Source organism: Hypanus sabinus, chromosome 6 (assembly GCF_030144855.1).
Source record: "Hypanus sabinus isolate sHypSab1 chromosome 6, sHypSab1.hap1, whole genome shotgun sequence".
NCBI lineage: Eukaryota > Metazoa > Chordata > Chondrichthyes > Myliobatiformes > Dasyatidae > Hypanus > Hypanus sabinus.
Genome location: NC_082711.1, coordinates 44,092,975 through 44,107,234, shown reverse-complemented (window position 1 = coordinate 44,107,234; position 14,260 = coordinate 44,092,975). Strand labels below are relative to the sequence as shown.

Genomic DNA, 14,260 nt, shown 5'->3' with positions numbered 1-14,260 from the left:
CACCAAAGGCTGTACTTTATTTAAAGTGGTGACTTTATTCAGTACACTTCTACATCTGCTTGTTAATGAAAATCATCAGCCAATCACATGACAGCAACTCAATGCATAAAAGCATGCAGACGTGGTCAAGAGGTTCAGTTGTTGTTCAGAACAAACATCAGAATGGGGAAGAAATGTGATCTCAGTGACTTTGAGCACTAAACCAGATGGATGGTTTTAGTATCTCAAGCTGCTGATGTTCTGGGATTTTCACACACTACAGCCTACAGAATTTACAGAGAAAGGTATAATCCAGTAAGCAGCAGTTCTGTGGAAGAAAGCACCAGGTTAGTGACAGAGGTCAGAGGAGAATGGTCAGACTGGTTTAAACTGAAAGCAACTCAAATAACTATCTTTTACAACAGTGTGCAGAAGAACATCTCTGAATGCAAAGCATGTCAAATCTTGAACTGAATGCGTTACAGCAGTAGATGACCATGAATTTGTGCGCTATGGCCACTTCATTAGGTACAGGCATAACCTAACAAAGTAGCCACTGAGTGTAAATAGACAAATACCCCAGCCAGGAAAAACAGCAACTCCGTATCTACTCCATTAAGATTGGTAAGAACTATCAACGTTTGAATGATGGAGTCCCTCATTCTTTTAAATTCGAGGAGTAAAGGCCTGTCAGTTTAATCTTTCTTTATAAGACAATCCTCTGACTTCAGGAATCAGTTTGGTGACTCTTTATTGCCGTCCTTTTATCACAGATATATCCTCCCTTAGGTTAGAAAACCAGATGCAACCTGACTTGCTTATATTTTTTGTTTTTGTTAAGGAAACCAGACTTGTCCACTGTACTATTCCAGATGCAGTCTCACTGGGGTTCTACACAAGGTTCAAGGATGGTCTGGTACATTGAAGTAACAGAATGGTGACCCAATCCATGGTTTCTCATTTCTTTAAGGTTACACATTTAAATGTTACAATATATTTATTTCAAGTCCCAGAAAATTCTGCTGAAGGAATCTATAAATGTTAGCTGTTTCTCTTTCCACAGATGCTACTTGGCCTGTTTCTTTTCCAGCACTTTCTGTTTTTATTTCAGATTTCCAGCATCTACAGTTTTTGATTTTCATTGACAGGGGGAGATTATGTGCTAGTCTGAGGCAAACAACAAAGCAGTGATCAATTTGTGGAGATATGCATGCCCTAATTTGCAACTTGAATGAATCTCTCCCTCCCCCCCCCCCACAAACATGCCAGATTGTGTGTACATTAAATATCATGTGTTGTGAATTTATCTTTATTTTCAAGGATCCTTTGGCCCTACATCTGTTGCCCTGGTGAATTAAAACAAGTCAGATTGCTACCCCCACATTTGTTTTAAGTAGTTTTATGTTCTGTGAGAATTTCACTTTCTTCTATTGTCCAAGATACCCTGAAGCATTGGAAAACTGATACACGAGTCAGTAGAAGGTACACATTTACTTCTGGAAATTATGTCCTAATACAACTCAGCAGACGTCTCTTTGCAGTTAAGGAGTCTAACGGGAGCTGTCCGTACAGACATGAAACTGGTCACTAATCCAACTGCACACATCATAAAGACAACATTGAAAGCCGAAAATATTTCATTGATGTAGTGTTAAACACTGAGAGTAGATTTACTTAAGGATAATTTAATGGGAGATCCACACATCTACTCTGGATCAGCTAAGACAACTGCAGGCTCACTGTTGACAAATGTGGAGAGATGTCAAGTTAACCTGTATTTACCCATATAAACACAACCAAAAACTTATTCATCTGAATCAGCTTTGATTATAAAGATTTCAGTGGATGTAGAAACTTCAAAACATACTGTGAATGGTTTGGCAGGGCCTTTGTCATCTTTGCTTGAAATTATTTTCGCATTCTTCCTGGTTTCTCTGAGGCGTTCAAGTGATGGTGGCTTGATGAATATCACATATGGTTTAAATTCCAATGTCCTCAGATGTTTTATTGTCTGAAACATTTAAGTAGTGTAACATTTTACTTCTCAGCATATCTGGTTGCAAAAGCATATTGAAAAGTTAAATTTACCTCAAATATGCAAGCAATAAATACATTTTACAACTCGGACGACTTGGTCTTGTCACACTGGTTTATGAAAAATCACAGTGCTTTCAGACACATTTTATGTAGTTGCTGTGATAACGTTTGTGATATTGGCAAAGCTTCATTTATCATATGAAATTCATTTCCCTAAGATGATGATGGGTCTGTGAGCATTTTTAGAGTCAACTACAATACATATTATTGAAACCTGAAGAGGTAAGAGTGGGAATTTCCCTTTGCTGTAGGATATCTGTGAGCCCATTTGACCGTTACAATTATCTGGCAGCAATCATGGTCATTTCATGGCAATAGTAATCCTTTCCCAATGCAGCCTCCCCATTCCACCACCTATTTGGTTCCCTTGTCCATGCGTTGTCAAAAATTTCATCCTGAACCATTATTTATTTAAAAAGTTTGTGTTGTAGTGGACAGTATACACCAGGGGGTTGCTGTGCAGGTAGCTGCTATCACAGATGAACATTTAGGGAATCTATATTCTAGGAAGCAGATACTGACTTATAATAATAATGTGTCAGAGTCTCCCCAGGTTAAGTACTGTTCATGGAAATTACTCCCAAGTTGTCAAGGGCTGAACAGCTGTCAAACAGCACTCAGAACTTTTTTTGTGAAGTAACTGTCTCTCACACTTTGGAGGCATGCCCTAATTCATACTAAAAACATCTGGCATCAAGGAAAGAATACAGTGTCAGACTTCGCACATAAATTTATCAACTTCCTCTTCGAGCGGCTAAGCAACATTCCAGAAGGCAGGCCTGGGACACATCTGGCTGAGGCTGTGACAATGGTAATGCTTATCTGGTCAACCTGCTCAGTCAAAACAATATTCCAGATCTGAGCAGCTGCCAGATGATGCGTAATGGTGCTTCTATCTTGCACATTCCTTCCCCTTTTCAGACGAAGGCATTTACTGCTGTAGTTGGTGCAATGTGTTGGAGATTAGAGTAAGTATTTGTTCAATTGAGTTATAGATTGGAAATGAGGGAAGAAAAATCTCCAACAATCGTCTTTTATCCTCACGCTTTGAAGAATTAGGATTAGGTTCAGATATTTGATCAGATCCGTTATTTCCATTACATTAATTTATTGAGACTACAAAACTCCACTGTTTTTATGCTATGATACTCTGAAAGTTTCCACTATTATTCATGCCAAAGCTTGAAGTCACAAGCCTATACTTGACAGTGACGCCTGTGTTTTGCCAAATGGGAGATGTCGGCAGATTTTACAGCTTTCCAAAGCAGTTTTCACTCTGATGTGAGTGAACCACTCAAATGATGCAGAATTTTGAGAAACATGGGTAGAGAACCTTCTGTACTTAACTTCTACACCAAGGGTCAGATGAAGTAAGAAATCCAAAGTGCCCCATCTTACACTTTAGTAGAGAATTGATTGTTTCAGGAACCTAATGAGGAATTACCAGTTTCTAGGAACTTTTTTCAGTGAGTAATATTACAATGAATTGATTAGCTTATCCACTATTTGCAAACTTTGGTATATGCTCAGTGATCATGCTCACTTTGTAGGTGCTATCAAATCACATCAGGACAAAATGAGATAGTGAGAACCCAGACCCAGGATATAGGAACAGTATGTTTTAAATGAAATTGGTAAGCTTGCTCACTTAATTAGTTTAGTTAACAGTTGTCTTAGAATATTTATATTTTGTTGTTAATGATGAAGAAAATAAGGTGGCTAAAAACTTGTTTTTCACCCATCACAGTTCATATCCAGCAAGTGAAATACTCTAGAGTGTAGAACAAACCAAATTAACCAAGCAGACTTTATGTAGAGCACAAAAGTGAGTTGTGTGCAATATTACATTGACCTGGATATGTTCCAATGTAAACTTTCCAGAGGCAATCACAATTTATCAAATACAGGATGCTACCTGGATCGCACACAGACGATGCAGAATCATCTGGACACATTCAAGCTCTTGTTGATTAATCTCATATACTTTTGTGTTCAAAATAAAGTTCTACAAAACTTGATAAGCCAAATTACTTAAGACCAGCACAGCATTAATGTGGCCATTAAGAAGTCAGTTCTGAACATTTCTAATAAATCTCTAATGTGATGTAATCCCTGGATTGTATGTAAAAACAAATGTCCAAAACACTGTTTGGAGAACTTGGGACATTTTCAACAGTACTGGTTCTTTACCACCCACTAAGCTGTGACAGTCAAAACAGATATAAAGAACAAGCATGGCAAGTAATATATGGGTCTAATCTGTTTAATTCCTGCACCTATACTATTATTCCTCTGCATTAGTAAGGAATCCAGTGAAGACATAGAGTGTCTGTGCTCTGAAAGTATTAATCTAATTTCATACTCTTAATATTTTCCACATTTAGATTTTACAATTCAGGAACTTAAAATCCAGATTTCTTCTTGCCCTTATTATAATAACTAAACATGTGGGGATAACATTTTTTGCAAGGAGTGAAGTCAGGAAACTTCACCCAAATTAGTTTGAACTTGCTCCAGCCAGGCTAGGTGTCATTTCTGCTAAAATCTACTTGTGGAAACACTGGCAGAAGAACCAGCATTCATAGCTGCATTGTAGTTTGGGATCTGTACATTGCACAGCCGATCACTGGCAGTTTCTCGATTGTGCTCTAGAGTGGTCTCCTCATGGAGTTCATTGATGTATGCATTATTTCCATTGATGTGCTAGAACTTACACTAGGAAATGTGCAAGCTTTCCTGCACTATTCAGATGGAGAAGAAAGGATACAAGGGAAATGGGCAAGTACAAATCAATTTACCTTGAATTTATTTATGGCATTTTCATAACTCATTTTTTCATAGGAAGAAGAGGAAGCTATTGACCCAGAGCCAGAATAGATGACAAACAGTTATAACTACTGGCTCTCAAAGTCCATTGGCTATCAGTCCATTGCCACACATTGTGCTGCTTATCTGTCAGAGGAGATCTGGTCAGTCAAATTGTCTAATTCTGCTCCAGTAACATGTCACAAACAAGCAAAACTCTGCAGATGCTGGAAATCCGAGCAACACACTAAAGTGCTGGAGGAACTTAGCAGCCCAGCTAGCATCTAGGAAAAGAGTACCGTTGACGTTTTGGACCGAAACTCTTCAGCAGGACTGGAGAAAAAAAGCTGAGGAATAGATTTAAAAGGTGGGGCGGGGGGAGTGAAACACCAGGTGATAGGTGAAACTTGGAGAGATAAGAATGAAGAAAAGAGCTGTGAGGTTGATTAGTGAGAGAGACAGAAGGCCATGGAAGAAAGAAAAAGGGGAGGAGCACCAGAGGGCGGCGATGGGTGGGCAAAGAGGTAAGGTGAAAGAGGAAAAGGGGATGGGAAATGGTGAAGAGGGGGACATTAGCAGAACTTTAAGAAATCAATGTTCATGCCATCAGGTTGGAGGCTACTCAAACGGAATACAGGGTTTGTTCCTCCAACCTAAATGTAGCCTTATCATGACAGTGGAGGAGGCCACGGATGGGCATATCGGAATGGGAATGGGAAGTGAAGTTAAAATGGGCGGCCACTGGGAGATCCTGCTTGTTCTGGTGGACAGAGCATAGGTGCTCGGTAAAGCAGTCTCCCAATCCACGTTGGGTCTCACTGATATACAGGAGGCCACACCGGAAGCACCAAACACAGTATCTGATCTCAACAGGCTCACAGGAGAAAAGTCGCCTCACCTGGAAGGACTGTTTAGGGCCCTAAATGGTAGTGAGGGAGGTGGTGTAGGGGCACTTGTTCCTCTGGATAAGTGCCAGGAGAGAGATCAGTGGGGAGGGATGAATGGACAAGGGAGTCACGTAAGGAGTGATCCCTGTGGAAAGCAGGAAGTTGTGGGGGATGTGCTTGTGGTGGGATCCCGTTGGATGTGGCGGACGTTTCAGAGAATTATGTGCTGGATGCAGAGGGTGGTGAGGTGGTAGGTGAGGACAAGAAGAACCCTAACCCTAGTAGGGTAGTGGGTGGATGGGGTAAGAGCAGATGTGTATGAAATGGAAACGATGCGGTTGAGGGCAATGTTGATGGTGGAGGAAGAGAAGCCCCTTTCTTTAATAAAGGAGGACATCTTTCCCTCCACTTTCTACTTTCTGCAGGGATTGCTCAGTGATCTACTCCTCAGCTTTTCTCTCTTGTCCTGCTTAAGGGATCTGGCCCTAAATGTCGACTGTACTCTTTTCCTAGATGCCGCCTGGCCTGCTGAGTTCCTCCAGCATTTTGTGTGTGTGACATATGGTCTCTCACATGCTTCACTTTCCCACAATTCTCCTGCCATTCAGGAGTGTGGGAAGTGATTGGGTACTTAGCAGAGGCCTACACAGTCACAGGGAGAATTGCAAACTCAGTGCAGGCAGCACCAGAGGTGTGAGTTAACTGAAGTTGTACCAGCCTTGTGGCACCAGTGACCAACCCTGAATGACAAACAAGTCCTGCCCAACAATCATTCTAACCAACTGCCATGGAATTCCAAGGCCGAAGTTTACATCATGCAGAATTCTGCTGATTAACTCCAAGACAGCTCACAAAGAGGACTGTGGACCCAGAAACCAATGCCATTTGAATGTAGGTTTGGTTGCATGAGGGGTAACCAGCTTAGTGAAAATTGAAGGCTAATATCTTGCATAAACCTGAGTAATCAGGCAATATAACAGCATGTGAATGCTTCTGCCAGACCTATTAAAAACTATGCCTTAGAGTGATAGTGCACTGCAGTTTTACTGGTACAGTATAACTGCAAATATTATCCCAACAAAAATAAGCATTAATGATTCACCTGTGATTAATGCAATTCAAAAACCATTGGAAATGACATAAGAATAGTGAACTGTTTAAAAGTTTCATTTTATTTTTATCATGTATACTTTGAAGGGCCTTCACATCTCCAAGTAATTGGTAGAAACACAGAAACTGGCTAGACAACAGAGCCAGTATTCTGGGTGTGGTTCAATCCAGCAAATCAAGTTTGAGTCAATAAAATAACTTTGGAAGTGGTTTAAGATAGTATCCTAATGGTTAGATTTTCCTGGTCGTTTCCAGTGGTTTGGATAATTCACCTGGATTGAAACGTACAACTAATTAAAGGATTTTGTTTTTGCAAAGTAGTAAGAAAATTAACCTTTTTTTTTTGAAGAATAGTATGGAGAACATTCACTAAGAAACAAAGTTATAAAAATATACTTTGTAACTAAATTATCTTTAACATGCTTAGAATCAACACATTTTAAACTCTTTCGTTCAACATCTGAAGCAATCACTGTATGTTATTCGTTATACACAGTTTTATTTATGTTAGTCATCTCTTGGCCTTAAAGGCCTATGAATTTGTGCAGCTGTCATTCGCATTCATAACCTTCCATGCAGCATTCCCAGATCTTGGCTGTAATGTGAGTTAGAACTGATCTAGGAGAAAATGAAGGGACCTGTTTTTGGACTATTCACTATGCACCCTGCATTTAAGAAATACTTGGATGTGTACTGGAAGAGCTGTGACATGCAGGACTATGGATTTTGTGCAGGAAGGTGGGATGAGGATGGGTAGTCCTTTAATGGAAACAGTTGAAAGACAATTTTGTCCAAAAAGTTCTGTGAATGTAAGTAGTTAATACTGCAAATAAACATCTGAAAGACTAACTCAATACATGGAAAAACATACAGCCTAGTAAGACAACTGCTTTCAATGTGATTGCAAGAAACTTCACAGAGCTGTGGAAATGGCTCAGCACATCACAGGAATTAGCCAACCTCCTCTCTATGGACCCCGTGTTGCCTCAGTAAAACAGCCAGCATAAACAAAGACCCCACCCACCTCAGACATTTGCTTTTCTCCCCTCTCCCAACAGGCAGAAGATGCAAAAGCCTGAAAGCATGTATAACAAGGCATAAGGACTGCTTCTACTTCACATTTATCAGATCCTGAATGAAAATATGGACTCCAGGCCTCACTATCTACCTCATTATGATCTTTCACTTTATCGTTTACCTGCACTGCAATCCACAGCATTCTTTTGATAGCATTTACACTTATTCTGCATTATTACTGCTTTACTTTATTCTAGCTCAATGCACTGTGAAATGATTTGATCTGTATAAACAGAATGCAAAACATGCTTTTCACTGTGTCTTTGTATATTTGACAAGAATAAACCAAAACACAAAAGGTTTTAAACTGAAAATCCTGTCCTCCTTCCACTTGGCTTGAATGTGAAGAAGCCATAGGAATGAAATTCATTTATTTTTGTTCTCCATTACATACCGCCCAAAATTGGAACAAAACAAATAAAATGCAGTGAGGAAATCAATATATTTATTCCAATAATTGATGCTGCACAAAATAACAAATTACCATATAAATACCAGAGCTTTATCGATTTGCAAAAATGGAAAATCCAAAATCAGTCTCTTGTGCTTTATAAGGAATATGCCTACTTACTGGACATTGTACATCCAACAAGCACACTTTATTCTTTGCCATCACAGATCGAACAGAATCAATGCTTGTTCCATACAAGTTCCCTCTGTATTCCCCATGTTCAATAAATCTGGGAAAAAATAGAATTATTAGCTTTTGACCCATCCTTTTTAAAAGTATGCTCTTATTAATAAAAGTTAAAGTCTGTCCCGAGCCTTATAGGCTCATCAGGCCGGTCTTATGCTGGTTTCCGTGGCGTGAAGCAACTGAGAGTACGAGACTCACCCCTGGATAGGATGCCAGTCTATTGCAAAGTTAATCCCCAGCATTTTGCCAGTACCCATTTTCAGTTGGGTGGACTGAAGCAACGTGTGGTTAAATGCCTTTCTCAAGGACACAATACGCTGCCTCGACTAAGGCTCGAAGTCACGTCCTTCAGATTGCTAGTCCAACGCCTTAACCACTTGGCCACGTGCCACACTCTTATTAATAAGCAAAATTACAATGCAGGCAAACATTTTTCATTGTCACAGTAGACAACGAACTTAGAAAAAAGTCAAATAAATTCAAAACCTAGCATGAAGGGAAAATGTAGAGCAAGGCAACATACTGCCTTTGTTCATGACAGCAGAAATAAATAAACATTACTTTCATGGAGTACACCAAATTATTTTTCAAGTATGAAATTGCTTTTGATAAAAATAATGCAAAGCTTAAGAATTTATACTAGAACAAATAATATCAACAGTTTATTTATACCATGCCTTTAATGGAGTAAAAATTCCAAAATCAGTGACATTTAACTTGCTGAGCAATTGCATGTTTTCCCAAGTAACCTATTGTTCAAATATTCCAATACTTTTCATCACTGCATCAGAAAATTTCCAGATGTGCTGGCATGAAACAGTGTGTGCCATTTTTCAACTTACTTGTTATTTTGTACATCTGTCTCAAACAAGTGCTTGGAAATAAAATTATATTCCACTCCGTCAGTTTCCTGGCTTCTTTTTGGCCTTGTTGTATCTGTGGATCACCAAACACAAAGATAAATATATTTACGATTGTCAATTTTAAATTAGCTACTCAAATTCAGGGTTAGGTAGACGTAAGGGCAACTACCGATGAAGATTACCTTTCAAAAAGTCTGAAAATATTAAACCCTCACAAATACTAAACAAGTTGCTTGCAATTGAATATTGTATAATCAAAACAAAAAAATTTAGAGTTTGATTTCTACTTTGTTGGAACATTTGGCAATCATGTCAGTTCACAGAAATGTAATTAAAGCACTTGAAAATTTCTGCAAGATGTTGTATCCAGAGAGCTCCTAAATTGGTATAAATTACAGATGACATATTACCTTGTTTAATCCAGCATTATGGATAGTATAAACCAAGCTGTGTTCAATGGTCTAATTTTGAAGTCACCATCACTGGATGCTATTCAGAAATATGGCAAAATGTCATTTTTATTTCCCGCCACAGTCATTTTTTAAGCCAAGATATGAGGCAGAGCAATGGCATTTAATGCAGAAGATTGAAAACCTTTTTCCTCTATTTCTCATAATGTCGGGATGGCTACAAAATTGGACAAGTAGGAACATAACCAGAACTAGAAACGAAACTACTGCTGGTTTAAATGTAATTGTTTTCCATTTTCACCTCTCAAATAACATGGCTGATCTGCATTCCTTTTGTAAAAGTGTTTTGTACTTTGTACATAAATAATTGAAAAAAATTCAAGAGAGATTCTAGAGGCTCTTTTTACATGTCCTGAATATTTTAACTTGCAATTTTTTGAAGTCAGAAAGACAGCATCACATTTCATTAAATATTTCATAACTGCTCCTGGCAAATGCATCATGCTTTTAGTAGAACTGACTCCTGTATAAAATACCACAGTCTAACCAATTCTCTTGTGATTAACAGTACAAGTAAATAGCTACAAAAATGGCCAAATGACAATCAAAAAAAAGTGACATTTTGAATATGCAAAGTTAATGTCATAATGCACAAAGGAATGATTTTATAACCAAAAAAACGAAAGATTGGCTTGCTGCCTTTATTCCTTGATCAATCATGCAGCATAACAAATCATTATTACACTATGGAAAATTAAGTTTCTGAGCCCTGCCTGGTTTATTTTTATTGCTTTAGCAACCAAAAATCCATCAGGGAAATAAATATCACCCATTCTTCTTGCTTTTGGAATTAGGTGCAACTTCACAAATTCTCACATTTTGCAAGTGGCATTTTCCACAATTTTAATGGGCATAAAGTTGTAGGGTGGGTAATATATAAACAAACACTTAAAACAAGCCCATAACCCCTTATAATTGTTAGCAATGCTTCAAAGAAGACACTGTTTAATTACTTAAAATCTTATTTTAATTGAGACATCTTTAAAAGTTTTTAAGTCTTGTTAGCACACTATTTATGGAACTTCTAAGATGTACATAAAACACTGTTTATTCTGGCTTCACACTTGGAGGTTCCAGGTTGAAATCGAGATGCAACTGAGGTTCAGTCTGTGCACATACACAGATGTAAAACAACATCTCATGATGGAACGTCCAGTTCTTTCATTGTGCTTACAGACTTACTTGTCATGTTGTTGTTATTGTTTCAGAGATCTCGCCATCTGCAAACAGACTGAATTTCCCAACATTACAACAAAGGGTACACATTGGGATAACATTCACTGAAGATAAACTGCTTTTCAGAGTCTCAGAGACTATTGCAGTTTTCCTATTAATACTGTACTGCCAACTGTTGCTGAGTAGTTCCAAATGCTTCAATTTGTATTGTAACAAACAAAACTTCAAACCAGTCTCTCCTTTTTTGTTCACTGCTATATCACATATAACACATTTTAAAACAAATTTTAAAAACACAACTCCTACAAGAAGGTAGCAAAATACTGCAATCTCAAATAAAATATAATGAAAATTAAAAGAACCAGTCAGAATATTCAATGACATGGTGTTGCTGAGGTCTGGAAAAGAAAATGAATTCAAAGAAAAAATTCACAGGAAAATAAAAGTTCCAGCTATATTAAAAATTAACAGGCTGAAGATGCCAGTAAATATTAGAATTTTTATGGTCTGTTTTGTTTAATTTTACAACTGTTAACTTTTAACTGTAGTCTTCGTTGATTCGACTATGTAATATTCCGAAAAGCTCTGTTCAATTGTACAAATCAGATTTGACTTTTACTTGTTGACTTGGCTGCATCACAGAAGTGGTGTTTGACTCTATGGAAAGCATTCTGCACCTAAAATCCAGAGTCTTCTGCTCTGAACACAAAATAAACTCAGGTCATAGCCATACTTCAATTAATCTCCACAAATTGTTACTTTGTTGTTAGCAATTAGAGCCTAGAATTAGCTGCAAATGAGCTAAGGGCTCATTTAGCAAGGACTAAAATCTGTGCTGAAATACGTCCTAAAATATATAAATGATAATCAATACAACAAAGAACTACCAAAAGTAAATTTTCATTTTAAAACTAAATGAACATTAAAATATTTTATGTTACATGTAGAGAATGATTAAACTACTGCATTTTGGGTAGACGATAGAATTATTGAGAACCATTGCTTGTAAATGATATGGAATGACACTGATATTGCTAGTATATGCAATAAAGCTCTCCTTAGTCCACAGCCTGAGCTCTGTAAAGGGTTAGGCTATTTAGCTGATTGGGAAACATTGCATTTATAAAGATGGTGATGTAACTGAGACAATGCATTTTAGAGAAACAACAATGTAGCACCCCTACAGAACGAAGCTGCACTTCTGCAGTATTTTGGTGCTCTTTGTTATTATAATGGCAGTTGTAACATGCACTTCACATTTACAAGAAAGCAGTCTTCAGATCGTCAGATTAATATGGATTCCTGATTTACCTTCTTTCTCCATGGCTGAATGATCATGCTTTTAATGCAAGTCCAACACCAACTCAGAACCTATAATCAAGTTTAACACTCGAATGAAATTCTGTGAAACTACTGGGCTGTTTGTGAAGACTGGCTTTTTTTTAATATGAGATATTAAACTATGGCCTCAACTGTGTTCTGATGGATGTAAAAGATCCTCTGCAGTTTTCAAAGTAGAGCTGAATACCCCCTCATTGTTCTTGCCTACATTTTTGCCATCAATTAATAGCAGAATTTTTGGTTGTTCACTGATTCTGTGGAGATGTTTATCAAAAAACTGGCTACCAAACCTCTTGCATAACAGGGACCCAAACATGACTGTATTTCTTTTCTGAGAATTTAAAGTAAATTTGAAAATGTATGTTAATTAAAAATTTTATTTTTCATTTATTTTATTTAGTACCAGGCCAACAACTCTGCACTGCCCAATTACACCCATGGGGCCAATTAACCTACCTCCCTATATGGTTTGGAAAGTGGGAGGAAAGTGAAGCACCTGGAGGAAACCCACACAGTCACAGGGAGAACATACAAACTACAGACAGCTGTGGAATTGAACCCAGGTCACTGGCACTGTACCACCATGCAGTCACATGCAATCATATTCTGTCAATGAACACCACCATCTCCCTCCCAAAACTGCTTCCACTCAAATTCACTGGGTGATAGTGTGAATGTTCCTCTTTCCTCAATAATAGAGGAAATCTTTCAAATCATAATTCCCAAAAAACGTCTCCATCACGGCAAACTGCTATCCCATCTCCAACCTCTCAAATCTGTCCTTATATTTCTCTAAGCCACATAACTGAATCCAGAAAATCAGATGTCTTCTCCTGAACTGCTTTAATCAGAATAACAAATTACATCCTTAATTCCTCTTTTTTTTCAATGTATCCTCTGACTTTGACATAGTTGATCACATTATCTTCCTTCAGCAACTGTCCGTTCTCATATCACAGGTTGAAACTGCAATTGCCAGGTTTGGTGTTAAGCTATTTAAAACTGGTCAGAGAAGGTCCCGAAACTGGTTCAGCAGAATTTTTCTCCAAATAGGTACTGAACAGACCTAATCTCCATTGCAAACTCTGTGTCCCTGCAACAGCACTCTGTTTGTCAAAGTTTTAAAGGTCATGCTAAAATCTTCATAGACTCCCAAGGAAGTAGAGGTGCTGCCTTGTTTTCTTCATAATTGCACTTTGGCTGGGCCAGTTGCTTTCCATGGTTTCACCCTCCTGAATGCTGCTCACATGTTGACCTCAGACACTGAAATCACAGGATCATTGGGGGGTGTAGGACTTAATGATAGTCTCTCCATGTTTTGATTATCAAAGTGAGCATAGAAGGCACTGAGCTCATCTGGAAGCGAAGCCCTGTTGTTGCAAATGTAGCTTCATTTTACTTTTAAAGGATTGATGGTACCTAAGTGCTCCCACATCTGTTGAGCATCCTTCGTTGATTCAAGTTTAGTTCAGAAACGATGCTTCACCTGTGAGATTGCTTTCCTGAGATCAAACCGAGATGCCTTGCAACTTTTTTGGTCACCAGACTTGAATGCCTCTGATCTGGCCCTCAGCAGGTTTATCCAGGGTTTCTGGTTGTGGTGGACTGAACAATTTTGAGGGAACACACTTGCCTACACCTGTTTTAATAAAATCTGTGACAACCATGGCAAATTTATGCAGATCCACAGATGAGTCATTGAACACGGCCCAGTCCACCAATTCGAAGCCATCCTGTGACTGCTTGCTAGTTCCCGCAATCTCCTCTGTTATTCTAATCTCTGCGGCTTGTAGTACAGCACAGCTCAGCGTGGCATTG

At 38.3% G+C, this 14,260-nt stretch overlaps 1 protein-coding gene across 12 annotated transcripts in view; it reads right to left on the bottom strand.

Annotated features, from left to right (window-relative positions):
* Positions 1 to 14,260, bottom strand: part of mpp7a (MAGUK p55 scaffold protein 7a) — a 459,090-nt gene that overhangs the window by 19,014 nt on the left and 425,816 nt on the right. For all 12 annotated transcript variants that reach the window (XM_059972009.1, XM_059972017.1, XM_059972012.1 and 9 more), the window contains 3 exons: positions 9,435 to 9,528; positions 8,527 to 8,635; positions 1,847 to 1,990 (listed from right to left, as the gene is read on the bottom strand). In XM_059972009.1, the coding sequence (XP_059827992.1) occupies positions 1,847 to 1,990; positions 8,527 to 8,635; positions 9,435 to 9,528 (347 nt within the window). The remainder of the gene's footprint in view (positions 1 to 1,846; positions 1,991 to 8,526; positions 8,636 to 9,434; positions 9,529 to 14,260) is intronic.